General features: G+C 47.0%; 4 protein-coding genes across 8 annotated transcripts; 2 read left to right on the top strand and 2 right to left on the bottom strand.

Annotated features, from left to right (window-relative positions):
* Window positions 1-1,343: 1,343 nt before the first annotated feature.
* Window positions 1,344-2,218, top strand: LOC120664111 (low temperature-induced protein lt101.2). The gene is made up of 2 exons (XM_039943122.1): window positions 1,344-1,668; window positions 1,760-2,218. The coding sequence occupies exons 1-2, from the start codon at window positions 1,588-1,590 to the stop codon at window positions 1,841-1,843; spliced, it is 165 nt and encodes a 54-aa protein (XP_039799056.1). The 5' UTR covers window positions 1,344-1,587; the 3' UTR covers window positions 1,844-2,218.
* A 443-nt stretch (window positions 2,219-2,661) lies between these two features.
* Window positions 2,662-8,278, bottom strand: LOC120664110 (interactor of constitutive active ROPs 2, chloroplastic-like). 5 transcript variants are annotated; one of them, XM_039943119.1, is made up of 5 exons: window positions 8,146-8,254; window positions 8,061-8,113; window positions 6,581-6,637; window positions 4,816-4,990; window positions 2,662-4,628 (listed from the first exon to the last, which is right to left on the bottom strand). In XM_039943119.1, exons 3-5 carry the CDS (start codon window positions 6,598-6,600, stop codon window positions 2,988-2,990), a joined length of 1,836 nt encoding a protein of 611 aa, XP_039799053.1. In that variant the 5' UTR covers window positions 6,601-6,637; window positions 8,061-8,113; window positions 8,146-8,254; the 3' UTR covers window positions 2,662-2,987. The 5 variants fall into 5 exon arrangements, with proteins under 5 accessions (XP_039799053.1, XP_039799052.1, XP_039799051.1 ...); XM_039943118.1 differs by having other exon boundaries at window positions 8,061-8,278; XM_039943117.1 differs by lacking the exons at window positions 8,061-8,113; window positions 8,146-8,254 and adding an exon at window positions 7,324-8,035.
* A 6,412-nt stretch (window positions 8,279-14,690) lies between these two features.
* LOC120667507 lies at window positions 14,691-16,758 on the top strand. The gene is made up of 2 exons (XM_039947571.1): window positions 14,691-16,260; window positions 16,351-16,758. Exon 1 carries the CDS (start codon window positions 14,691-14,693, stop codon window positions 16,194-16,196), a length of 1,506 nt encoding a protein of 501 aa, XP_039803505.1. The 3' UTR covers window positions 16,197-16,260; window positions 16,351-16,758.
* Window positions 16,759-16,946: 188 nt separating this feature from the next.
* LOC120664109 (E3 ubiquitin-protein ligase UPL4-like) lies at window positions 16,947-24,095 on the bottom strand. Its single transcript, XM_039943116.1, has 16 exons — window positions 23,478-24,095; window positions 22,576-22,686; window positions 22,353-22,469; window positions 22,075-22,233; window positions 21,848-21,982; window positions 21,447-21,599; window positions 21,243-21,364; window positions 20,172-21,138; window positions 19,843-19,885; window positions 18,561-19,696; window positions 18,135-18,467; window positions 17,971-18,051; window positions 17,827-17,895; window positions 17,606-17,734; window positions 17,429-17,512; window positions 16,947-17,332 (listed from the first exon to the last, which is right to left on the bottom strand). The coding sequence occupies exons 1-16, from the start codon at window positions 23,841-23,843 to the stop codon at window positions 17,267-17,269; spliced, it is 4,071 nt and encodes a 1,356-aa protein (XP_039799050.1). The 5' UTR covers window positions 23,844-24,095; the 3' UTR covers window positions 16,947-17,266.
* Window positions 24,096-27,533: the final 3,438 nt, after the last annotated feature.

Here is a 27,533-nt window from a genome sequence, read left to right as displayed (position 1 = left end):
AGGTAGCTGTAGTGCTAGTAGCACAGACCAGCAGTGAGGTGTTGACCTTTGATGGCGCCGGCATGGCGTGGTGAGTGCGCGTATCGATGATCCATCACGGCAGGTGTACGAGTTTGTAGTGCCAAGCAACAAGTGAATCTTTGATGTTTCTTTAGCTGGCGCCGGCCAAGCTAGGACACCACTGGACGGACACGAGCGCAGAGATTTTAGGTACATGACAGAGAACTCGGATTTTAGGTACCAATTCAGATAGTCAACTTACTCCATCCGTTCTAAAAAATATAACTCTCATTTTCCGAAAAATAAATAATTTCAAATTTCACTAAATTTATATAAAATACTATAAACATTTATTATGTTATAAAATAAGTATAACTAGAGACTTATCAAGTTATGTATTTTCATATTAAATCTATTTAGATATACAAATATCAGTAATTTTTTATAAATTTTATCAAATTTCAAATTATTTGACTACTTAGCAAGCTAGGTTGTATTCCTTCTGTACGGAGGGAATACTTTTTAGCTTCCTCTGTAAATGTAACTCAGGGGTACCCATCACATCAAATCTTCGAACACATACATGGAGCACTAAATACAGTTGAAATAAATAACTAATTACACAGTTTAACTGATCTATATGAGATGAATCTTTTAAATCTAATTAGTGTATGATTGGACATTAATTATTAAATAACAACAAAATATGCTACAGTACCAAAATCCAAACTTTTTCACCAAACTAAACACACCCTCGCACCAAGGAATTCATATGCGCCGTCAGCATCAGTCAACAAATAATAAAATATGTGCATATAAACTCAGCAGTGAAAAAGAAAAAAGCTCGGTGGGTGTAAAGGAAGGGGCACAAGGGTTACAAGTTCGTTTGAGCTAGGCAGCTAGCTGTGAAAAAGTGAAAAGAGAGCAAAAGAGGAGCTCTGCGTGTTTCTGACGCACAGCACGGCCTGCACGGGAACCCAACTCTCTCTCGCTCTCTAGAAAAGTTTGAGCTGAGAAAATAAAAAAGGTCGGCGACTATACGATGCATCAGTGAAAAGCAGCATCCCTTGCAAGAGAGATGCTATGTATGGCGATAGATTGATCTCATCTCTCTCACCAAAAGGATTCGTCGTAGCAGTAGCTAGCGGTGGTATATGCTGCCGATAGATACTACTGTATTTGTAAGTTGCAGTGCAGTGCATAATCTTGTGGTGATCAGGTAGGAATTGGAGAGATCTCGGAATTGGACTAGCCAGGAAGGTGATCGATCGTGTGCAGATTAGAACTTTGAATGAGCGTGCAGGCATGGTCTTCTGGCAGCTGGGCATACGTGTCCAGCAGGCGAGGCCAGGTGTCGCGCTGGTTACGCTCCGCGCTGCCACGTCTTGTCCGTGCTGGCAGCTTGCCGTTTTCTGATAAGGTCCAACGGCCTGCTTTAGCTGTGAGCTCAGCGGAGGGCAAGTATTTGATCTTGCTCCTGCTTCTGCTTCACCACATGCACAACACGCTATAGTTAGAAGGCTAGAACTAAGTAGGTTTGTTACCGACACAAAGGAGGAGGAGGAGGAAGCTGCAGGAGCAACAGCGATGGGGTCGGAGACGTTCCTGGAGATCCTGCTGGCCATCCTGCTGCCGCCGCTCGGCGTCTTCCTCCGCTACGGCATCGGGGTCGGTATCACTCCTGTTTCATGATGCAGCACGGTCGCTGCTAGCCTTCTTGCCTTCAATTCGATCCCTCGCTTCTTTAATTTGGTCGCAGGTGGAGTTCTGGATCTGCCTGCTGCTCACCATCCTGGGCTACATCCCGGGCATCATCTACGCCGTCTACGTCCTCGTCGCCTGATGACGGGGAGCAGATTCAGGCCGCCCGCCCGGCGGGGGCCGGCACCGCCGCTCTGGAGTCTGGTCCATCCACCGCCACAAATGGAGCCGCCTGTAGGCTTTGTATAGCATTAGCTGCTGCTTCTCTTGTCCCCTGACCCAATCCATTTGCTGTGCCATGGATTTGGGAAAGCGGCGAGCTTGATGAATGTGCCAGCCAAATTTAAGTCTGTGGTCATCTTTTCAGACATGGATTTGTAGTGTACTAGTACATCTGATGGTGCAAGGAGATGCAAGTAGAGATGCAGTGCAAGGTTTGCTTGTGCCATGGATGAATCAGTCGTGCTAGTGTTCTTCTACTGCAATAGTGGTGTAATCGCCGTCGGTTTTAATCTCACTCGCGCGTACTCTGTTCTAGTTTTTCAACTGGCCCAGCTATGGAGAGAGAGGCCTGGAACACCCTCGGCCGGGCAACCTGAAACAAGGGAAAAAGTCAGATGGGCCAGTTGAGCGCTTGCTTTGGCCTTACGAATGGTTGTGTTTGATAATTCACCAAATTTACCGACTACGCGAGGAGTTGAGAAAATCGAATCCAAAATTTTGTTTTCGCCTTCACGGTTATGAATGGTTCTCGTTTTCGTTTTGACTAAAACGCAGGAGGAACCACTCTAAAATCAGTCCTGCTCAACATAATTTACCCTTTTTTAATTAAACCTGACTACAGATCATCGCTGTAGCCCAAGTCCATTAAAATTCATCTCGATTAATTGCTGAATCGCCTTATCAGCGGCACAAGAAAATGGTGCGATGCAACAAATTCAGATTGCAGACCCCAAAGGATTAAAAAAAACACCCACAGATTCCATGCAGTACAAGGAAGCCCAACGTGCTTTCAAGTTCACTTGCAGCAGCTAAACAGGATGATCATGTCACAATCAACTAATAATGTTCTGCAAAAGCATTATCATCCCTGGAGCATTCATCAGCTAACTACTACTGTTACAGCATCCGGATTAGTAGCACTACAAGCAGAGCAAGCTAACAACCTCTCTGCTGATCAGTATTACACCTCATTCTGGCAGCTGTAACACCTCATCTTGCTGCTACCAGTTGCAGGCTTGCAGCACCTTCACCCTACCCTACAGAACCAGACCGGCTGATCCGGCTCACTTGGGGCTCTTCTTCCAGAGCCCGCTCATCCTCCGCAGAACGCCACCACTGTTGCGCCGCTTGGGCGACTCATCATCCACATCATCCGAGAATGGTGAGCTCATCAGCTTCCCGCCAATGGAGTTATTGTACTCTGGCTCCAGTGACCCAGTCCGCTCCACCGTCCTCCCGATGCCGTCGTTATCCCCGCCGCCACCGCCACCTGACAGAGCAGCTGCGGCCGCCTCGGCAGCCTTGCGCCACTGGTCGGACTGTACGCGCAGCCGGCGCAGCTCGGCCTCCATCTCTCCGCTCGCGGCCTGCACCGCGTCCAGCTGCTCGGAGGCCCGCGCGGCGCGCCGGCTGCTCTTATCAGCCTCCTCGGTGACCAGGCCCAGACGCATCCGCACGTCCTGCTCCGCCGCCTTGGCCAGCTCCAGCTCCGCCACTGCCGCCTCGTACTTCAGCTGCAGCTCCGCCTCTGTCCTGCCAGCCTGCATCTTTAGGGTCTCGTTCTCCTCTGCCAGACTCTGCAGCGCGTTCTCCTTGTCCATCAGGCTTGCCTTCAGGTCTGCGTTGTCCGTGATCGACCTCATCAACTTCGCCTCCAGCTCAGGCTGAATGGTGTCTGGCTTGTGAGGTTCCTGCTGTGTTTTGCCTGCGGCACAGGCTGCCGCCATCGCTTCCATGAGTGCGTCGTTCTTGTTCTTTAGCTCGAGCTCAAGCTCGCCCACTTTGCGCATGTACTCAGCCTTCATATTCTCCAGCATCTCGTATGCCGTCTTCGTCTCAATAGTCATCCGTGTTTGCTCCTCCTGGTACCTTATCTCAGCCACCTCAAGCGCATTACACAGGTGCTCGATCTCCTGGTCAGAACTTTCACAGAACCCATTGGCATCAGCAGTGGTTACCACATTCTTCAGAGATTCAGGCTCAGGGTTGTCAAAGCTGACATTGGTATTGGCCATGTCCTGTGCCTTCTTCAGATCTTCCTCAAGCGATGCTATGCGAGCCTTAGACTCATTGAGCTCCATGTCCCTTGATCTCAGGCAGTTTTGCAGGCGGACACCCTCAGCTATGAGCGAGTCAATGGTGGCTTTTGCTGTCTCCAGCTGCCGCTTGGCCTCATTTGCTATGGCATTTGCCTCAGCTGCAGCCTTGTCGCTCTCACCGACATTTACCTTCAGGCCCTCAATGGTCGCTAGGCGAATCTCCATCTCCTGCTTTAATCCCTCAATCTCAGTTTCTGCATACTCACATTGCTTCGCACGGGCTGCATCAGACTCTGATGTGGCTTCCAGCTGCTGCTTCAGCCTCTGAATCTCAGACATGGCTGAGCTGAGTGCAGTGGCATCTACTGACTGCTGCTTCTGCACAGCCTCGAGCTCTGACTCCCAGGCACGGTCACACTCCTGTGAGATCTTGCGCAGCTCCTGGCGACGGGATTCCTCTGCTGCTGAGGACTTATCAATCTGGTGCTGCAGGTCCTCCAGCTTCGCAGTTGCAGCCTGCTCTTGCTTTTTTGCTTCCTCAGCCTCCTGCTGTGCGTGGCGCCTCCGTGCCTCCGATGAGCTAAGCTGCTCCTTGACCTTCTTCAGTTCATCTTGCAGCTGGCTGACTTTAGATTCCAGTTCAGATAGCCTACTTGGGCGCTTCTTCTGAAACAGAGAGCGAATTATGCTACTGAATAATTCAAAACGAAGCATACTACAGACAATTCTGTAGTTTCTATGATGAAAGATATACAAATGTTGGAATAATCAATCAAAATACAGCCATTTCTCAAATAAACAGAACGCTAATGTTAAAAACATAGCAAAGAGAATGTGCTGGTTGCAAGACTACCTCGGTAACTGGGCTTCGTGGAGACCGCCGCTCGGTGACCTTAGGACTCTTGTCTGTAGGTGTTCTTGTCGGGGTAGCTCCTGTAGAATCAGTTTCATTCCCTCCAGTTTTGGCCACACGAGATGCACGTGGTGTCCTTGGAGAAGTCCTCTGCGGGGCATCTGAGGGCCCATTCCTGCAGATCTCAAATGTGAATACCTAGCATCCAAGTCATGATCAAAAAACACCTGAAGAAATTAACGACCTAAAATAGGGTAAAAATACTTTACAAACACAGAGAGAAGCCAAAGCTTTTATCAATTACAATCATTCCCGACATGTAGTGAACACTCCTAAATGTACTAATCAAAATGAGTGCATATGGTAAAAATATGGCTACTGGGAGATATGTAAACATCAAGATATCTATGATCCTAGTATCTACACTGTAGATACTAGGATATTCTACAGTTATATGTGTAAGTCTTTGATTTTTTTTTTTGTTACGGTAATGGCAATGCTTCACCACAAGGAATCATCTAGTGCCAAAGTCCAGCTACATCTAAACACCTTCAGATTCACCAGGCCCTATGACTTATATTGGAATTTGGAATGTGAGGACCTCGAACCTCAATAGGTCCATCAACAAACTAAATCCAGATAATACAAACATTAAAATCTGTTGCAGGCCCTTAATGCACTGAAGGAACTGTCGATTCAGGAAATAACCAATGTATACTGAGCATGACAAGACACCATTATATATTTATTTTTGTTGAACTGCAAGTGTACTGGTACTGAAGCTCAACTGTTTCACTCTTAATAAGATGGTTTATATCAGCAGATTCACATAAACATGCAATGACAGGAAGAAAAACAATTGATGTAAAAGACTGTCTACTGTTTTGGTTGGTAAGAAGCATGCGGTTTTTGGCAAAGACATATATACGGTTCAGTTATTAACCAAACGAGCAGCCCAAAGAACTAATTAAACAGTTCTATCACATGGATACTGTTCAGATATTAACCAAACAAGCAGCCCAAAGAACTATTTAAACAGTTCTATGATACTACGACAGAAGTCAAATAAAAGGGTGGATCCCTCTAATACATCTATACTTCAATACAGGGTTTGCATGGCTTACTGTTTGAGAAAAAAAAATAGTATTTGTGCAGACAGTCGACCCTGAATTCACTTGTATGCATTGTATGCAAGAACCAATAACATAAATGTAATGTAGTACTAGTCAGTACATTCAACAAATCTGCTCGCTTGGTAGGTCAGTAATTCAACTCTTAAGCAAAATGGTACCTAAGTACCTAGCTTCACATACATATATGGGTACAACCTACAACGGTAGCATGTCGCCCTCAAATTCTAGTACAACTTAGCTCCATGGATTCACTAAACCAAGGTAAAGAACAAGACATCCAGGCAATATGATACTTGAAAATAAAATCGGTTATTTTTTTTCCAATTTGCAAAAGTGGTACAGTTGCAAAATGCTAATTGGATTAGCAACAGAAATAGAGCAAAACTATACTAGTTTTTGACCTGTAATGCCCCTAAAATAATTTTACTTGTCTAGACTGCATCGGCCCGAAGTGCAAATAGACCCTTTAAATACAAACCAGGTATTAATCCTTGGATGCTCACTGTCTACTGGGCTAAGTAAACAGGGCCACCCAGAAATGCACATGCATGTGCAGAACTGCAATTGTTCTTGGGCAGCCGCGAAAGAGAGAAATAAATAACCCAAGAAAGTTCCAGCCATCTAGAGCTAACCTTGTTTTTGAAGTCTGCATGATGAGATTCCTCACCGAATCCTTCTGCAATGGAATGCTGCAACAAATAAACGAATACTGATAAGTGAGTAAAATATTGCATATAGGCTGCATCCTTAAAAACCTTAAAAACATGAATGCAGCATCCTTAAAAACAAAAAAACTATAGCGTTAAGTGGCATATCATCATTCAATAAGCTGAAATATTTCTTTTCAATAACATGAACTTCGCTACCAAAATAGGTCAAAAAGAAATGGACGTGGTGCATATATCTGCCTCTGCACCCCTTCACATCAAATTAAAAAATGCACACGGTCCACACCCTATAACCTCAGGCAGAGGTAACAGTGCCACCAAGTTGAACACAAGGACCCCAATCCAAGGACTCCGGTGGAGGGAATCCAGGAAAGAGCAGGAGCCCACTTCCACAACAAACCTTAAATATTGCAAGTATACCAAACTGCCCTTGATTCGACCAGCCTAGCAGATATAGCAGTGAGGGCTAAACTGGGAATTCTCCCAGGAGAACAATAATGGCAGCCTTACATGGAGTGGCACAAATTAAGCAAACAGAAAAGGCGGTAGAAATTTCGAAGGGAGGAGGCGCTGTAACTCGCACAGTTTACTGTCTCAAAAAAAAAAACCTACAGAAGATGGATATTTATGCTAGATCCTGAACTGGGCCGGGCCTCATGTTTGTGTGGTTGTGGAGTGGAGAAATGCATTCATTGAAGGGCACGAACCACTGGAGAAGTTGAGTGCAAATGGGAGTCACCGGCAGAGGCAAGCAATGCGATGCAAGACGCGAGGGGCACAAAGGGAGGGCTAACAGATGGAGCATTTGAAGAACTGATGAAGGTCTGAAGCCCTGTGTGCGTTTCCTGTAACGCGTCTTTTTGCGGCTTAAAGCATTATTAACACTGTACGAACAGTACTAAGAAAGAGGCGTTACCTGCATGCCTAACGCATTGTTTGTGGATTAAAGCATTAGTATTTCTACCGTACCGGCAGTACTAAGAGAGACTTAATTAGCAATGGTTTCAGTTGCCGAGCTGAGGAGAAATCAATCCTACCCCACTTGCTTGTCTCAGCCGTTGTGGCCAGCAAGAACAGAGCGGAGGAGCAAGAGACAAGAGAGAGGGATGGAGTTGAACAGGGAAAACAATCAATCACGGATATCATTCAAACCATTTCAAATCAAACAAAGTTAAAAAGGGGTGAACGAAAGCAAGGATGCAAAAGCAGCAGCCTTTGCTGGTCATTCAAACTAGCACACCCCAAGCCTCTCTCTTCCCGGTTCCCATTCGTCTTCCTACTGTGTTCCGCCATTTCCCTGCCAAACTACAGGAACAAAATCGAAACCCTATCCTCAGCCTCTCCGGCCTCAGATCGATGGTGCGGCCAAAACCAGGAAGATGCATTCCTGCAGCAGAAAGAAATGGATGGATCAAAGGCGGAAGCAGCATTGCGAGGTGCTCACCTCTGCGTCCTCCAAGGCTTCGTCGTCCTCTCTCGCGTCCCTTCTTGGGCTTATCCTGCTGCTGCTGCTGAGCGAGCAGCGGCTCCCCTCCTGCTGCGACTGTGAGGTGAGGTCAGGTCTCCTCCCACGCTTCCCGGTTTGCTTTCGCTTGCTTCAATGGCCTACTCCTATGTGGGTGGGGGTGGGCGTGGAGGTGGAGCGGATGCTGCGGCCGCTGAGGCTGTGCGCCTTCCTGTGTCGTGGACGTGGCCCGCCGCACGATGCCGCCGAGGGGCACGTGTCTCGGGGCGTGCGGGAACCCCGCGGACCCGGGCCCACGCGGCAGCGACCAGGGCCTGGATCACCGGTCAGCTTCCTTGGGCCCTGGTCTCGAGGGCTTTGCTGCCGCCTGCCGCTGCTTCTTTCGTCCACCAAGCCGGGGCGGGTTCGCCAAGCTGGTACTGGCAGGTAGGGCGTTTAGTTCCGGGCCCACTTATCAGTGTGCTGCGTACGACGAGTGCCTGGTGCGGCCCACGTGGGGTCCGCTCCCGAAAAGAACTGCCCAGTCAAACGGGTACCTATCGCGCCACAGCCCTGTAGTTTGTTACTTTGCTGCGTAGAAAAAAAAACATTCTAAAATGATAAATCAGCATGCCCATTTCTAGCACACATGCACCTGAATTTGTTACTTTGCCTGAAGTTTTACAAAACGAGTTTGTAAACATCCGCAACAAAGTACATTTGTGGCTGTTATTGTTAGTTTGTTACTAATAACTGAAAACTTCCAACAATATTCTTTAGAGGTTTCTCATGTTTCTACACGGCAGCGGTTTGCACTTTCCTTCTTTTCATTCTTGTGCAGCTCATTCTCGATGCAGCGGTGATGTCCAAAGCTCCCACAAGCAAAGGCAAGAACAGCACAAGCATAGCGTGCCTCTCAATTTGCATTGGCTAACAGTACATATTTCTTCTGTTAATTATATGTAGGGAGGATCAATTACAATAACGAAGACCTTTTGCCCTCCACGAATGAATCATGATGGTCCAGGATCAATTAGCGTGCATAATTTTTGTAGTGTAGCGTGTACTTATACAATAAGATGACAGGAATGAATCCTGGTCGTCCATTGGACTGTTTTTTTTTTGAATGAATTGGATAGGAGCTCCGTCTTTCAATTAAAAGGAAAAGAATTTAAAAGTACATGAACAAAAAGGAGAAAAGTGGCCAGACACCCCTGCCGTGCAGCCTGGGCAAGAGTCGACTGCTTGTTTCTTGACAACAAGGTGCATGCGTTGCAGGAACCTCAGTGAGTTTTTTTTTTTTTTTTGAAAGGATAGGAACCTCAGTGAGTTAGGACAGTGCAGTTGTGCATGCAGGTTCTGCAATCACCACACTAAATCCACTACACTAACCTCAGTGAGTACCAATCAAGAACTTTTTTTTTCTTTCATTAAGAAGAAAGGATGTTTATGATAATGAATTAATGATGAGGAATGATTAGCCCCGTAGACAAACAATTGAATACCTGGCTGCCCAGATAAAATCGTTGGGGGCACCCCTTTGCCTAAAAAACCCTGAAACCCTACAGGGACAAATATGTACGCAAAACACGGTGTAAATAACCAGAGATGAGATGAGGTTTCATTGCAGCCATAATGATCCATATTCCCCCTCCTTGCTTTTTAATGGCAATGGATGCTACAGAATGCAGTCTTACTTTGCTAATGGAACTTCAAAATGTCCACCCCTTGACCTTGACTCCCTGAGCCATTTATGTTCTAGTGTTGGTGCTCTCTAAATTTATTCCCCAAGCTCTGCCCAAATGGATCTTGACCTAGTAACATTTCCTAGTTCAGTTTTGCTATGTTGAATTTTGAGCTCATACTTGCTTTGTACTGTACGAGTCAGTATGGGTAAATGGATGAAGATGAATATCTGATTGATCCGCTGCCGTTCTTCAATTTGACGGTGTAGCTGCACAAATCCGTTTGCGGGAACTTCCAAACAAACGACCAAGCCTTCCGGAGCTTCTTCCAAGTTGAAACAAACTAAACCGCAAGCATCCTAACCACAACAATTAAGTAGTTGTGTAGTACAGCATGCGCGGTAGCTGATTCCCTGAGACAAAGACAAGGGGGAGGAGGTTTAATTAAGAGGCCTGAAGCTGAAGACGAAAGCAAGATGAAGACAAGCAAGGTTCAAGGCCATAGCCTGTGAAAGGTCCTTCTTTGGTACTTGTTTCGAAAGAGAGAAGATCGGGTTCCTGCTTTGTTTAGATTGGGTTCCTTGTTGTGTAATGAAAGCAACAATCCATTTCCTCGTGGTTGTTGATTTATTCAGAGGACTTGCGGCTAAGCATAGCATCTAGCGGCAAAAGGGATTGAGCTTAGCAGCAGGTAGCATCACCACTGGATCTGCATGGGAACACTGTATTAGTGCTGACTTTTAGCCGGCCCGTTGGGTGATTGGTTGTCTAGCAGCTATCCATATGTGGAGAATGACATAAACTATTCGAGTAAATTCCCTCCTTACCATTGAAAAAATATAATTCATCCCTTATGTACCACCGGATGGTATATAGTGGATTTTTTTTGTGTGTCTATAACATGTGGACCAATGGCACATAAGGGATGATCGGATGAGTATAATTTCCAATGGTATCGAGGGAATTGACTCGAAAGATTCCTGAAATCATAGGTCATCAACTCTATTTCTTAAAAGGTAAGGAATTATTTGGTCTTCTTTTTCTGTAAAAAAGGGGGGAAATGTTGTTAGTTTTTTTCTTGAGACATACTAAGGGAACTGGAGATCTTGCCGGACTTTGCCGGTTCATGAGCTACTGTGATTGGCGCGCGCCCAAGCGCGCAAGTTGACAACACGTAAAAAGAAGCCAAAAAGAATCCTAAAAGGAAAATAAAAGAGCAATCTCAAAGATAAACCATAATACACAACAGAATAAACATAAAGCAGCGGTATTCGACGGAGCAAGACCCAGCACAGCAAGAAACAAACTAAGAAAACAGGAAAGAAAAAAAACACCAGCTTGCATCAGAGAAAGGAATAAAGCAGCTCGAAGCTAGCTAGCGGCAGCGAGCAGGAAGCATCTACTTCCAAAGCTTTGGGACCGGATCAAGCAGATAGGAATACAATTACAAAGGAGAAGGAAAAAGAACAAAATAAACAAATAAGATGAGCACAAGAAGCGAGTGATTAAAAAGAAGGAAGGAGGACAGCGAATATGTAGACAGAGAACTTATCCGAGGCAGCCGCCGGCGGTCGGGGAAGCTGAGGCGTGGCAGGGCAACAACATGGGAAACACGCGGCAAGTCTTGAGACCGACAACACAGCGCAAAGGCCGTCAACAGCCAACTTGCAAGCGGAAGCGTAAAAATCCGACCAGCCGACCATCTTCGCCAGCTATGCGAATCAAACGATCGCCATTGAACAAGCGGCAGATTTTCCCGTGACGTGGCTGGGCTGCGCGGGCGCCTCCCCTGCCCCGAATGTAATCGTCGATTTGAAATTTTCCTGTGTTATGTCCGAAGAACTTGGAAACAGCATTTGTGAATTGTGATGGGGGGTGGGCCGGCAACCTTCAGAACGGACGGCCTTCTCAAGTGAATTACTGGGCCTGGTTAATCAAAGCTCACGTGAATCATTTTTTGGGCCGGCCGCAATACAGTTAAACAAAGGCAGACCCAACCCACCTCCAGAAAATGGTAGAATTCAGGCTCACAAGCCCATCCGTTCCGTCTCCGCAACCGCAACCGCAACAGGCCCAAGTTGAAAAGGTCCAAGTAGCCCAGCCTTGCAAAATTTGCCTTCGACTATTGCACAAAGACATGAGACGAGACGAGACGAGACGAGACTACGAGAGAGGCAGCCAATCACCGTCAATTCGTTGGTTGCATAAAGAAGGCGCTGCTGCGACCTGCATCGCAAAAAAGTAGCTGCCTCTCTGATCTCCGCCGTAGCAAAATCAAAAGCAAGCGCTGCCTGCACTTCAATCCCGTACTAGGACGCCAATGCAAAGATGCAGTTGTTTGCTTTAGTCCCTGCAGTGCGAGATGTGATCTTCAAGTACCGGTGCCAGTGCCAGCCAGACCCCAAACCAGGCCAAAATGCAGGCAACAATTCGTGACACGTAGACAAAGGAAAAGATGCAGTACTGTTCGGTTTGGACCCTAACACATGTATAGCACAAATTTTGACCAATAATTACGGGTACTAAATAAAGACAGTTTACAAAACTAACTCCATGACCCCTGCGCTACTTCGCGACGAATCTAATGAAGTCTTTGACCGCATGATTAGAGAATAATTAATATAGTATTATTATAACCAATCATTAATTAATTACTGTCATTAGATTCGTTGCGAAAAGTTACACCCATCTGTGAAAAAGTTTTGCAAATAAACTTCGTTTAGTACTTCATGCATAAAAAAAATTCGTGCTAGGAATTAGCACAGAGAAACCAAACGGGTCCAATACTCAATGTTCATCTGTTCAAGCAGGTCTTTTCTCTTCTTAAAAAGGTGTGTTAAAAAATAATGATGAAGCAGACATGTAGAAACCATTCAGGTTAAATTTGGACGTAAATGATCTTCCCTTCTGGTGTGCGTGTCGTGATCACGAGTGATACGCAGCCAGGGCCATGAATGCGAAGCGGCTCTCGCCTGTGAATCATCACAGAACGCGTCACCTGTCGCCTCTCACTGAAGAATCAAGCGTGCGTTGCCATGGGCTCTCGCCTGCAATCAGGAGGTGGAGAGTTGGAGACGAGGTCGGCGTGAGTGCTTCGCTAACCGCCAGCTCTGACGGCAGCAGCCAGCAGGGTAATTCAGAGATGGCAGGCAGTTTCGGTTACGGAGGTGCTTATTTCTTCAGCTCCACGTGCTAATCCATGCTTTGTTCTCCTTCCTTTTTTTTTGCTCAAAAGTCCCTCCGCTATTCGTAATTACTGTCTTAACGACGTCCCATTCCATTGGTACACGTATTAAATTATTTCCAAATCAGGGGCAAAATACCAAATAGCTCCTCCGACATGTGCAGTTACTAGTGCCATCATGAAATCCCAGTTTTGCCACAGCACATTCTAATTAGTACACAATTTCGCCCCAGTGAAATCTCTCGTGAAATTGCGTCCCAATGTGAGTAGGCGTTTTTGTCCCATGGTGAAATAGTAGTGGGAGATTTTGCAAAGCTGAACGAGAGCATGAAGAAAGCTAGAACCCGAGACCGAAGAACACGAGGGGAAGGCATCGGCAGCAGAGGCCCCATGCGAACGAGCTTGTGATTTGAGGCGGTGACAACGGAGACCACCCTCAAGCGCTGGGGACGGAGGCGCCCTCCCGCGCCTCGCAGCGTTAGTGATCTTTCAGGGCCAGACCCGATCTTTCAGCAAGTAATATTCTTGGTCCCATTCCTTTGAACAACATTAGAGGAGAAACGGAGGCAGGCACAATCTGGAATCTGCAGAACATTAGAGAGAGAGAGAGAGAGAGAGAGAGAGAGAGAGGCCTGTCAGTTCTTGGACGCCAATCTCTCTCGTGCTTCTTGAGCACGAGTTCAGAGCCAGAGAGACGAAGATGCAGCCAAACCAAGCAAAAGCAGGACGTTCTTTGAATTCGAGATATGCACGCGGGCACGAAACACCGTGAATTCATGCTGCGCATCAACCAACTTGTATGTTGGTAACTTGATACACAGATTCAACAAAATATTTCATCCCTAAAACACAATCACACCAACTTCATTGTTCCTGCACTTTTATTTCGAAATATCTTGGACTCCTATCATAACCAAACTGCTGGAGTGCTGGCAAAAGCCTATTTTCCAAAAAGAAAATGGGTGTGTTTAGATCACTTTGCATTTTGTGTTTTTGAAAGGGAATCTTCAATATTTGAAGTATTAAATGTAGACTAATCAGAAAACTAATTACATATCTCGTCTGTAAACTACGAGATGAATCTAACGAGCCTAAGCAATCCATAAACAGAGCATGTTTACTGTAGCATTACTGTAGTAGTTTAGTGTCTAATCACGTCGTAATTAGGCTCATTAGATTTATCTCGCGATTTACAGTCCATTTGTGAAATATTATTTATTTTTTAATTATATTTAATACACCATGTAATTTATAAAAATTTTGCATTTTGTATTTTGGAATCTAAACCAGGCTTAGTACTCGAAAGGCAGAACAGGAAGAAGTAGTACCATCTGCACAGCAGATTACAGCGCGACAGACGGTGCTCATGCTTCATGCAAGAATCTTTTTTCGCCAAACCCCCCAAGCCTACCCACAATCACACACCCACCCACCACCACTACCACCTGTCTTCTCCCCTGCTACTGCGCTGCTTCCATTTCCTTCCGCCTCCGCCTCCCAAACCCCCAACACCAAACCCCTCCTCATCCTCCCCCTCTCCCTCTCTGGCTTCCGCCGTCCCGGCGTCCTCTCGCCCCGGACGCCCGCTCGCGCAGCACCGGCTCCGCCGCACGGTAAGCACCGTTCTTTCTGTTTCACTCAACAGTCCGTACGTTCCCCTCCCATCATGCCTCGAGTACGTGAAGAGGCGGCCGGAGAGGAACTCGCGCCACGCGCGCTGATCGGTCGTTTGATTCGTTGCCTCCAGGCGGATCGCACGACATGGCGCCGTCGCCAGTCGTGGCGGAGGGGGAGGGCGACGCGGCGCTGCGCGTCGAGGTTTCCCCCAAGATTAACGCTGCTTTCGGGGAGGGGAGCACGGTGCGGCGCCCGGGGAGGCTCCGCGTCATGCACCCGCACGTGGCGGAGTTCCTACGGATCCCGCGCCGCCTCGCGCGGCCGGCGAGGAAGCCGGCGCCGGCGCAGGAGGCTCCGGTGGCCGACCGCCCGGGGTACGGGTGCGCGTTCGAGGACGACGAGGGCGGGGCGCGCGGGGCCGGCCTCGCGGCGCCCGGCCGCCTGGTGTGGGGCAAGGTGCGGCACCACCCGTGGTGGCCCGGCCAGGTGTTCGACGCGGCCGACGCCTCGGCGCTCGCGCTGGCGCACCGCAGGCCGCGCCGCGCCGTGCTCGTCGCCTACTTCGGGGACGACACCTTCGCGTGGAACGAGAAGGCCACGCTTCGCCCGTTCCGCGCCGGGTTTGCGCGCCTCCCCTCCCGGAGAGGGACGGCCCCGTTCGCCGCCGCCGTGGACACCGCGCTGGACGAGGTCGCGCGCCGCGTGGAGGCTGGCCTCTCGTGCTGCTGCGGCGGCAAGGGCGAGGCCACCGCCAAGAGGCAGGTGATCGACAACGCTGGCGTCCGTGAGGGCGCGTACGGGGCGGCGGTGGACGCGGCCTTCAAGCGGGGCGCGCTCCGCGGCGAGGCGTTCGTCGGGTACATCTCCGCGCTGGCCACCGCGCCGCTGGCCGGGGCCGACAGGGTCGACCTCACCATCGCCACGGCGCAGCTCAAGGCGTTGGACCATTGGAGGGGCTCGACGAGGGGACTTCCCGAGTACTCGGTCGTCCACGGCATTGATGGTGCTGCTCCTGGGAGAGCCAAGAGGAGAAGATCGCCAAGAGGAGGCGATGGTGCTGGTTCTTGCAAACGGAGGATGTCAAGGAGCAGCGCCAAAGGGAATGCGGCCCGTGATGGTGGAGACTATGAAGCCCTGGAATTGGAGGATTTCCCACAACCCACGCCTCAGCAGATGTCTACAAAGATTGGGAAGCTCATGAACCGTGCGGCACAGCAGATGTCGCTGTCACCGATGATCCTCAGGGCCAGGGCCAATGGTAATGCTCCGCCTCCTGCAATGCCAAACATGGCAAGGTGTGCAAGAGTTGCAGATGAGCTTCCTCCAATGAACAATGGTGACCCCTCTAGTGGTGCAATGCTGCTGAGTGATAGGAGGCCTGCTGCAGAAATGGAGCATCACGCGCAGGTTGGGCTAGTGCTGAACTTCAGCAGTGCGAGTGCTGTGCCTTCGACAAGTCACCTGATCATGATCTTCAGCAGGTTCGGGCCTGTCGAGGAAGTCAGGGCAGAGAACTCGACTGCTCTGGTGATCTTCAAGAAGGGTGAGCATGCTGATGAGGCGTTCTCAGCCACCGCCAAGATCAGATCCATCAGTGCATCCCTCGTCAGCTTTCGCCTCACCTATTCGCTTTCCAGATGCACCATTTGATCCTCTACAGAACAAGTTGTTAGATCCCCCGCCTGTTGAAGCTCTTCAGTAGCTATCCACTCAGGTAATTTCTTCTGTTGGTATATGAGAATGTAGTTTGCTTAGCACTTCATGTATTACTGCACTTGGTCAGTAATTGCAATCATATTTTCAGGTGATGGATACGAGGAATCGAGGAGGCGGTGAAGAGGTTGCTCATTCATCAAAGTTTTTTGGAGTTGCTAGGTGATGGTAGTTTGTTTGAGGAAATTCTCGGAATCGTAGGAACTAATCAATCAAGTTGAATTCATACATCAAGGCTTTTTGGAGTTGCTAGGTGATGGTAGTTTGTTTGAGGAAATTCTCGGGATCGTAGGAAGTAGTCAATCAAGTTGAATCACTTCTGTTTTCACAGACAAGCAGTGAAGTGGTCGCTTAATATTTACCTAATCCTTTTTTGGCTGTTGTCTTCACTGTGACATTTAAATTATATGCTACAGCCAACAGATGATGTAAAAACATCCATGTGCTGATGTTTTATGCTTCTAAGGTTATATATCCGGACTCAATGTTGGCGGTGTTCTATTGCCTGTTTGATGGGAGTTCTGATTATAAGTCAGATCGTCTGTTTGTTTGTTTGAATGTCTGATGGCGTGCTATCTTTATTTCAGCATCTGAAATCTCGCAGAATACATACTTACCGTGCAGGTTTTATACACCAGCCAGTGTCACTATAAACGATAAATTTAGATTCAGAAGAAACTGTTTGCGTATTCTTTGACAGTCAATCATTAGACAGCAGCAATGCAAACCCAAAAGCGTTGGGTGCAGTAGTTATGTACATACAACTAAATAACATAATTATCCGAGACGAGAGGGGAGAACATTTGAGTTACATCTCTAGCAACTAATCCCCAATCACAAAAATCTCGATCAGAATTCTGATAGTGGCTATTTACACCATGTCGGTTTACATGATTCTTTCTAAATCACTGATAATCAATGGCTATCAATATCTACCCCAAGGAGTCTACAATGTACATTGCTCTTCCATCATCTTGTACCTTTATGCCTTTTATTACTATCATTAGTCATGACAAGTGGAAGGAGCCTAAACCCTCTGTAATCGCATATTTGAGCTTCTCTCTCATTATCTCCTGCCGTCAAGAAACAGATACCACCAGGAAATAGTTGTCAGATTTTCAGGTTGATAAAAACGAAAATCTCAAAATGATTATGTTCTTTTACAGTACCTTGGATGAGTAAGGAGGGAGCTTGATAAAGTGCCGGCAGGTATTGACACTTGGCAATTCGTCATCTACATTTCCATCACATTTCTGTCGAGCAAGATGCATGCCAGATAAGTATTCATTGAAAGATCAGATTTGTGCCCTAGTGGTATAGTTTGTATGCTAAAAAGAAATACAAACCTTGCACACGACTGTGAGCTTGGGATCAAGCAAAGCTAGACCACCAAGTGGGAGTTGAGGCGCTCCAGTAGTGAATTGTATGAAAGCCCGCTGCTCCTCTCTTCCAAACTCCCGTAATATCTCCAGGAACTGCAAGTTGTTTACAATTGAGTCCTTACCTAGTTGGTTAGAGTTCAAGAAATATAAAGTTAGATAGGCATTTACATATCTGTATTACTTACAGTAACAATCGATGGACTGCTCATGTCATAGCCATGTTCAAACTCCATGTGATCCTCAATGTTCTTTAACTGCATGAAGAAATCAACATTAGAACAATCTGAGATTTTAGCACACAACTTAATGGAGTGCAGAAAGGCACGTACAGCCCAAGAATCCTGTTCTCCACATAGTATGCGTTCCATTTCCTCCTCAGTAAACATTTTGAGGATCTTAAGGGCAAAAACCTGCAAGTAGTATGTGTAAATCAGTACTTGTCTACGGAGAAGGAAAGAGGAGTTTATCTAGCTCCATTCCATAAGAATCAGACCTCGTTAATTCCAGATTTGAAAGCCTCTATCTGCTTGGCAATCCCGCTCTTCAGTGTTGCATCAACAACCAAATATACATATTCCTCTAAACTGTCAAGGGTCACCATCCTTTGCGAGCCTCCAGGAATAAGTTCGTATTTAGGACTTCCAGGAAGAGTGAAGTCAAGGCACAAATCCTCCAATTTCACGTTTTTATATGACAGAACAGCAGTATGGTTTGATGTTGTTGAAGATGTTTCTAGAAATTTCTTTTTGTTAACAAGTGCTTGAAACTCTATTAATGTCTTGCCCAGCTCTGGATCAAACGATGGGATGTCATACATATCAAGCTCCTAAAAACAATAACACCATGATCAGAACAATGGAGACAGAAAATGTGGGTCATAGAAGAGGGAAGAGTCATGGGTGATTGCTTAAATAATTACCTGCTCAAGCATGATCTTGTAAAATGCTTTAGAAAGTGGTATGTCCAGGATCCTTCCATCCAGGACTGCTCTCACAACAAGATGCCCCAGAAGCTTGAAATTCTGTAGCACATTAGAAAAATCAACCCCTCGCGTGCCTGATGACGACCACGGCTTTGGAAATAGCCTAAAAGAGGCATGAATGAATCCATCTTCACAGTTGTCTCCTCTCCACATTCCAAGCCCGGCTCTTTGAAGTTCATGGCTAACTGTAGTGTAGAATTCGAATGTTGGACCTCGCCCAGTCCCAACCTCACCTTTGAATTCCACCTCAACAATTCTGCTGCTTGGACCATGGTTGGTCATCATTGATACAGCGCCTTCAAGTATAGCACTTCGGCTTACTCGATACTTTTTAGTCTGTGGAGGACTCTTAACCTGGTCTGAGTGACCGCTAGCTTGGTCCAAAATATTATTAACCTGATCTGGAGAATTGTTAACCTGGTCAGTCATGAATGAGCGATGTGCAGTCAGGCAAAAATACTTCCACCGTGTGTCGAAGGACAATAGGAACGGGCAGGTCTCAATCAGATAGATACACCACGAGGGTATGAGGCCATCCTCAAACAAACTATCTTGCATTTGCAACTCTAGCTTATTCGTCAAAATGCTGCTCATGAACTGATGCTGTGGGACTGGATAAATTGCCACCTTAAGATCATCCATATCTTGTAGAGTTCCTTCAGCAAATTTTCTTATCTGCTCATCCATCAACAGTTGATACGAAAAACGGTTCATCCCTTCAAGAACTTTCAGCATGAACAAGAGATTGTACGATGGATCGGACCCATCCAGATCACCAGGTAGTTTGCCAAGAAGTAGGGCAGTGAAAAAAGGGTCCTTTAACCAAGCTTGCTGAAGGTTTTCTTGCACATCGGATAGCTGAATATTATAGGAACTCTCTGAAGAGATTTCCTTGCTTTTGTTTCTCTTCCGATAGGTTATGTAGTGTTCTTCATCCCAGAAAGATGGGTCAATCAAGAGATCTGAATGTCCCTGGTTCATCAAACTGAGGATTGACTCAAAAAATGTAGTAGATGGTTGAAGTATAACACCATTGTACAAGAATCTCAGTTTTGAGGATCTGTTACCATCATCTGGATAAGAAACAGGTGTTATTTTATTTATATTGTTACCATATCATAATCAACAGTCAAGTAACCAAAGTGGTTGCACTTAAAATCTGCATACGTCAAGGAAATTTGACATCAAAGAGAGAGATTTGTTCCATTTTTGGACTCACCTAATTTTGTGCTCCCATTTGCTTCGTTCTCCTGATTTGAATTCTGTAGTCATAACAACAAGAGGGAATTATTAAAAGTTGTATAGGAAAGTATATAATATTGAAAATAAAAGCGAAATATGCAAGATCTATTCCTAGCCGATATGATCATCTGCACGTAACTGTATTGGTGTGATAAGAATAATTCAAGAGGTACTCTAAAAAGGAATAGTTCAAGAGAATTAAATAGTTCAAGAGGCACTCTAAAAACGAATATTTCAAGAGAATTAATCCCAAATGTTGTTTGCATTAACATAGAGGAAATTATAGTTTGAGCAACACTGTGATACCTTGGGTGCAGGTTCCTGATCAGTTCTTCGGCAAATTTTAGGAAATAGAACTGGTTCAATGGCATCAGGTGTTGAGAAAAGATCGACACTGAGAACATCATTGTAGGTGCGCAATTCCTTCTCCCTCTGTGACCTCCGGAATTTTAATTCCAATGACGTTGGTTCCTGGGTCTCAGGATATCTCAGCGGAATCATCATGCTCTCACGTGTACTCTGTTCATCAGATAGCATTACGGGAAAACTGTCATAGCACATGTGCAAGGTATCCAGTAGCTTCTCCACCAAAATCCCAAGAGGATTAGCTGAGCTGCCATTGGGCACAGTGAGAGCCAAAGAAGCAAATTTGTGCAGCCGACTCTGCACTTCACTAAGATGCCATAGTAGATCCTGTGCATCACTGATACCTGTATTGTCGTATGCCCCGTTTGAGAGATAAATTGATAAAGATTTTATTGATCCACTCTGTACAAACTCAAAAGTAGAAGTAACTGGCAGTTCATCTGACAAGAGTCTCCTTGAAAGATCAGACAATTGTTTGCAGCTATCTGGATTTTCAGTGGGGGGTGTTGTGGCATGAACATTCAACCTAACAAAAAAGTCCCTGAAACTTTTAAGAGCAAATCCAAACCTATGTGGGGATCTTTTACTTCCTTTCACCGAGAAGAAGCTTTTCTTTATATCTTCTGCTAGTTTCATGATAGCATTGTTCTCAATCCTACATGCCTCGCCAGTGGAGGAAGACTCCAGGTCGAAGCAAAGGCAACTTTCATTCATGTTGTTCTTTCTTTTCGACTGGTGACTTGAGTTTTTCTCATGTGATACTATGGAATCAATTGAATACTTAACACCCTCCTTGGTAAAGGTCTCGATGAAAAACTGTTGGCATTTCTCCAGGAGGGTCCTTGAAATCTTGAGTGCTTGGAAGATGATGTGGCGATTTTTCCGGGCCAATAAAAATGTAAGAAAGCTGCTACAAAGACGAGATAAACATGAACACCATGCATGGTGAAAAGGAAGCATATTTCAAATGTTAAGATCTTAGTAAAGAAAATAAATTTGAGAAAATTGCACCTTGAGAGATTTACAGTATTCTGTAACTCCATCAGAAAATCAGGTGTGCTGAATTCAACAACGTTGCTGATGACAGCGACACAGTAGTAGCAAATTGATGATAGTGCAGCACATTTTGCAACCTACATTGGACAAATATGCATGTTAAGGGAAAGTTCTGTAGACACCTCCTCCACTTTGAGGACCTGAAAAGATAACACATACCTGTACCATAAGGGCAAAAATGCTGGCAAGCTGGTTCATGTATGTACTTTGTCCCACGATGACATTCTTCTTTGCAGTGACTAGTTTAGCATGTTGTTTGGATGCTCCACGTGGCAGCATAAGCTGGTAAATGAGCTCCACAAGCATCTGCACCTGCAGGTGGGGATTGAATAATGTGAAGAGATTCACCAAGATGCTTGCAAGTACTTGGCATCCACATAACTACTGTCTTGTGATATACTGATATCACAGCCACATACATAAATACTGTATATTGATTAACTTAAAGTATATGAAACTATACTCTGATTTTTTTTAAAGAAATATGTGACACGTCCAGAAGTAAAGGCACAAATGTGCATGACCACAAAATTCCACATGCTAGAGAAGAAGTGTGGTACCTTATCGTTATCACGGTTCGAGGAACTGTAGTAAGTTATCATCTGCTTGAACAATTCACAAAAATCCAACTTGAAAAGAGACTCCACAGCCTTTTCGGAGATAGACGCAAGATTTTTAAGCAGCCCAAGAATGCCCTGTCAAAAATGTTCAATTCAGATACGAGTCCTTGGTGCTAAACAATAGAAAAGATGGTAATGACCAAGGTAGGAAGGATGATGCAACATACAGTTAAGGTGTCATCACTGAGGCTCTTCCACCCCTCGTTATCCATCAAGCTCATCGTTGCCTCAACCGCATTCGTTTCGCAGAGCTTACCCATATGTTCAGCATTTTCAGAAGCGCCAGCAGCGACCAATGCCAAGCAAGAAATAGAGGATTCAAGAATCTAGCATCCACAATGATCAACAGCCCATCAATATACTTGCCATGGAAAAAGAAACAAGAGCGAACAAATAAACCAAACTCAATCCTTTGCATCAAATATATCCTCCTCAACACTCATACCGTCTTATCAGAAGACTGCAGGAGGTTGCACAGAGCCGGCACAGCCTCCATGACCGTTGGCGCATCCTCTTCATCGTAATCATTTAAGATATTCGAGACGATCTGGAGTGCCACTTTCTGTAGCCATTTCCGCAAACAGTTGGTGAGCATGGGACATACACAGACAGAGAACGGACAATGCAGAACCAGAGCAAGCCGCAAAGCATACGCTCTTGTGCCTTACCTGCTTGTTCGTCGAAAAGAAGTCGAAGAACTGTAGCACAGCTGCTGCTACCCCCCGTTTGAGGCACTCGTCGGGGCATTCTGTAGATATGGTGTCCAGAGCTCGCAAGCACTGCCAAAACAAGGGATCCCTGTTTTTAGCACCAGCTTGCAACATACGGAGTATGAATAGCGATAAAAGGGGAAGGAAAACAAATAGCTTGACCACCTAGTACCTCACATGATCACAAGCAATTGAATTACAGGCACGAATTACCAAATCATTGGGTTAAACTAGTATATACACGTACACACAGGGAGAGTAATTTTTTTTAAAAAAAAACATAAAACAGGGAGCGTATTAAACAAACGCATCGCCGTACAAAAACTACTCTGCTTCTCATAGAGCCAGTCACACCTATCTGCATCCACGCGGTTTAGGCACACGGCGAATCTGCTATGTATAGTAATTTTACCACGCGGTTAGCGAACTGGAATATGTATAAACTACGAACTACCTTCCAGTCAATTTTAATTCCAAATTTGACCACTTTACAACCACTACCCTACGACCTTGACACTCATCCAGCCATCCTGTCAATATTAATTGCAGTCTCCACTTGGTATAAACAAGGAAAGGCTCAGAGGTGCAGCTGCAGGGGAGCAAGGCCGTAGCAGGATCACACACACAGTTCGAAACTTACCAAATCAACCTCATCACAAATCGCCCGGCAACAGATTGATTACAGCCGAGGACACTAGCATTAACAGATTGGTACGACTAATTTATACGAGGAAACTAAATTAAAAGAGTCCACCAGCCAATGACCAATACAAGCAGGCTGGGTTTAAGCAGAGGGGGGTTTAGGTTTAGAGAGCGTGTTGATGATGGGGCTTTCGGTAAGAGGGGAGGAGTGCACCAACCTCCTCGGCGAGCTCGATGCAGTCGACGGCGAGCAGCCTGTCGCGGAGCGCCTCGACGGCGCCGTGCTGCGCGAAGCGTGCGGCCCACTGCGGCGCGCCCTCGCAGGCCTCGGCCATGGCGCGCGCGGCGAGCAGCGGCACGTCGCCGTCGCCGCCCCCGGCGGCGGAGGCGGCGACGAGCGTCGGGAGGCGCTTGGCGAGGCGCGCGGAGGGGATCGCGAGGATGAGATCCGGCCCCGAGAGCGCGAGCACGTCGCAGAGCGCGGCGAGTGCGGCCGCCGTCTCCCCGGCCCCCGCGCCTTCGTCGGCGATCGCGGCCAGCGCGTAGGCCAGCACCGCCGCCCCCGCCTCCTCGGCCACCTCCATGAGGGGGCGCAGGGTGATAAGCTGCACTAGCTTCCGGTACCGGACCGCCGCGCCGCCGGCTGCTGGAGAGCTAGACTAGGGCACGGGCGCCTGGTCGGCCGGCGAGGTCGGTGGGGTCGTTGCGATCGGTTGCGCTTGCGCCCCCGCCGGCACGCGCGCGGCTCGTGGCGTCGGTTGGTTGGTTGGTGTGGGTAGGTTACCCGGGCGGCGCGCGCGAGGGCTTATATCTCGGCGGCGGGAGGGAGAAGGGCGGCGGACCCGGACTCCGACGCGAGCCGGTGTCCTGGTCGGATCTGCCTGTCACGCCACAGGGGACGACGAGTCCGACGCGACGCCCACGCGGCAGCGCCCGTGACGTCGCCGGGTCACGGCCCTCCGACTCCAGGCGGCAGGGGCGTGCCAAATCGGGGTAGTGTGCGAAATTCTGAAGCGATGCCTACTAAACTAATTATTTTTATATTTTTGGCTGCTAGAATCATATTTTTTAGATCAATTTGCAAAAAATATGGCTTCAATCGATCGTTTTCTCACATAAAAGATGAAAGAACAAAATTATAATTAAGCCATTAAAGACTCAAAGGACACAAGGATATATGTATATCAATACAGTTGGGAAATTAAAAGAAACATCTATCTACCTTCTCCTTAAGCCAGTCAATTGCGTGAAGAGTTGAAATTGCCGACCTGTCGTTGCTGAATTCTCCACCTGCCCTGGGGCCACCGGCCGGCTGCTGCACCGCGTCGCCGTCGCGAACTCCCGATCATAGCCTCGGCGATGACACGGTGTTGCCTGCCCTGCTGTCTGGCATCTGCCTCGACAGCTCGGCCCTTGGTGTCGTGACTCGTGAAAAACAAGAACCGAAGATGAATCGGCACAGGATTAGAGGAAGATGGCACGACAACTAAACTGGCGGGCGGCGGGCGTCAGGACTCCTCAGTGTTGCGGGCTTTTTTGTTTTGTGCAGGGCAGGGACGTGGCATGCGTCCGTTTCACCATTTGCATTAGGGCCGATCAAGTAGAAAGAATGGAGGGAGTTAATGGGCTGCTATAAATTTTGGGGAAAAAAAATAGGGATCCTGTGCAGCCGCACGGGCCGCACGCCCCTGGCACGGGCCTGCCAGGCGGTACTACTGGCTCGCACTCGCAGTCGCAGCTCGCTCGCCGCGTCCGAGTCGGAGAGACGGAGACCGACCGGGCACGTGCCACGTCGGCGGGTCCACGCGGATCCGTGGGGGCGGGCCGGCGGCGCCCCCCAGCGGATGGGCCCCGGAGGCGACGTGTCTCGTGGGCGCGGTGCGTCGTCCCAGGCTCCAGCTGGGTCGTACTCGTACCGTACGGCTCGGCTCGGCGCGCCGCGGCCGCGCTCTCGGCCGACGGCGACCGTCTGGTGGCCCCGGACGATCGGACGCTGTCGTGACGTGCTGACGGTGCGCCGCAGCTAGGCCATGACGTGTTTGGTTTTCTTGCGTACTTGAGTATGATATTGTAGCAAATTTCAACCATTAATTAATGGTATTAAAGACAATTTATAAAATTAACTTCGCAACTTCTGTGTTACTTAGCGAGACAAAATTTTGATTAATTACTATCATTTGATTCGTTGCAAATAGTTACACTCATTTATAACAAGATTTTACAAATAAATATTATTTAGTGCTGTATCCATACAAGGTTTTCTTATAGCGCTAGTTGCGCTAGGAGGAATAAATAGCATTTTGGAGCTCACAAGTTTGATGTTGGCCTAGGCCTAGCCCAACAACCTTCCGAACGCGATTATGTATTGGCGTTTAGTACTTCCTATATGCTGGCGGCTGGCCCATGGATGGATCATGTATGGCAGTACCGGAGCCCGAAATAATGTGTCAACTGACAGACGATGACACAACAGAGGGAACTCGTCTCGACCCATACGGTCCGCAGAGTACAGAAAGATGTTCTGCTTCTTGATTGAAGGAACTGACTTTTTTTTCCCCTCTCCCCCGGGGCATTATTCATTGACGTAGACGTGCACGGCGTGAACCCGCTGCCATCATCCTCCTACCCCCATCATAGGCATAACATATGGGTGTATTTAGATCCCAAAATTTTACACCAAAAAATATTTGGCCAAATGTATAGAGTATCAAATACAATCTATTTATAATTTTTTTCACGGATAATTTGTAAATTACGAGATGAATCTTTAATTCATGATTTGCAACAGTAATACTACAGTAACCATATGCTAATTATGAATTAATTATACTCATTAGATTTGTCTCGCGATTTATAATCAATCCGTGCAAAAAATTAGCAAATAGATTTTATTTACTACTTCAAAATAGTAAAAAAAATTCAAAAATTTTACAGCTAGACATATAAACACGGCCTATTCCACAAACTATAAGAATATAAGCCCAAACTTAAATAAATAAATAAATAAATAAACATATTTTTTGCAGCAGATCGTGCCGCTGCGTGCCTCGCTTGTCACTGTCACGCCCATAATGCACAACTGAAAAAATCAATTCCGATCCCAGTGTCATCGTGTCGTCTCTTCCAGGCCCCTGGCCGCAAAAGTCCGTAGACTAGCCCACGCCCCGTAGGTGCACGGCGTCGCCCAGTTCGTTCCTCCTCCCTCGGGTTGCTCGCCTGCTCGCGGCGCACGGAACGCCGAAAGCCGAAAGCTGACCGTGTCAATGTTCTTGCTGCTCGACCAAAGAAAAAAAGAACGTCGAACCCCTTCCCTGAGCTTACCGAACGTAGTAGCTTGTCAACGTCTAGGGGGATTACGTTGTACGTTTGGTCAACCTGAGTTTAACCGAAACGGAATGTATAATCGCGCAGGTGAGAATCTAGCTGCCACAGGCCCAGGGGCGGAGCCAGGATGGCAATTTTTTCATTATTAGGGGGGCCAACCATACAAATTTATATAAAAATTTAATCAAAATTTAAATTTACAATGGAAATTTGGGGATGATAGGGGGCCAGGCCCCTGCCCACCCCCCTGTCTCCGCCCCTGCACAGGCCCACAGCCCGGTGAAAAAAAAACCAAAACAAAACAGGCCCGGCGCCGGGCGGGAGACGATGTCGGATGTTTGACGGCGCGGCGCCAGTACGGCACGGCGCGCCACGTGTCCCCGTCGCCCCCTTGCTAGGTCTCGGCCCCGACACAACATTGCATGTACAATGTACAATCGTGCAGACAGCTGCTGTCTGTAAGTACATAGAACACCGCACATAGATAGCTAAATAGACAAATAATACAATGGTTCGTCTATTAGTCCATCTACAAATTATTTAATTCATAAATAAACACATAAATCATGGTGATCAAGCATAAAAGTGATCTTTGTATACCACTTTGTTGTATCTTTATGTATAGCTAGTTTTTCTTGTCGTGCTGCACCAGTGAATATCCATTTTTTTTTGGATTTCTCCTTTGGATTGTAGAGAGAATAGATGTGGCAGAGGAAGCTACCTAGAACTAGCTAAATAGTTCCGTCAAGAAAACTGGCTACTAGCACGAATGAAAGCCTTTTTGCCGGTCGCCATTTGCTTCTCCCTGCATATGAGTGTAATTCAAGCTCCTAGTCTTTCTTGAACGCATGCTCCCTGTATCCTGGATAACCATGAGCAGCTACATGATCTTGGCGAAGATCTCGTCGAGGGCGGAGACGATGTTGCCGTAGTACGGCTCCTGCACCTGC

The sequence above is a fragment of the Panicum virgatum genome, chromosome 3N (genome assembly GCF_016808335.1).
Source record: "Panicum virgatum strain AP13 chromosome 3N, P.virgatum_v5, whole genome shotgun sequence".
NCBI classification, from domain to species: domain Eukaryota; kingdom Viridiplantae; phylum Streptophyta; class Magnoliopsida; order Poales; family Poaceae; genus Panicum; species Panicum virgatum.
The sequence above is the reverse complement of the archived record's forward strand: the minus strand, read 5'-3'. Positions and strand labels throughout refer to the sequence as shown.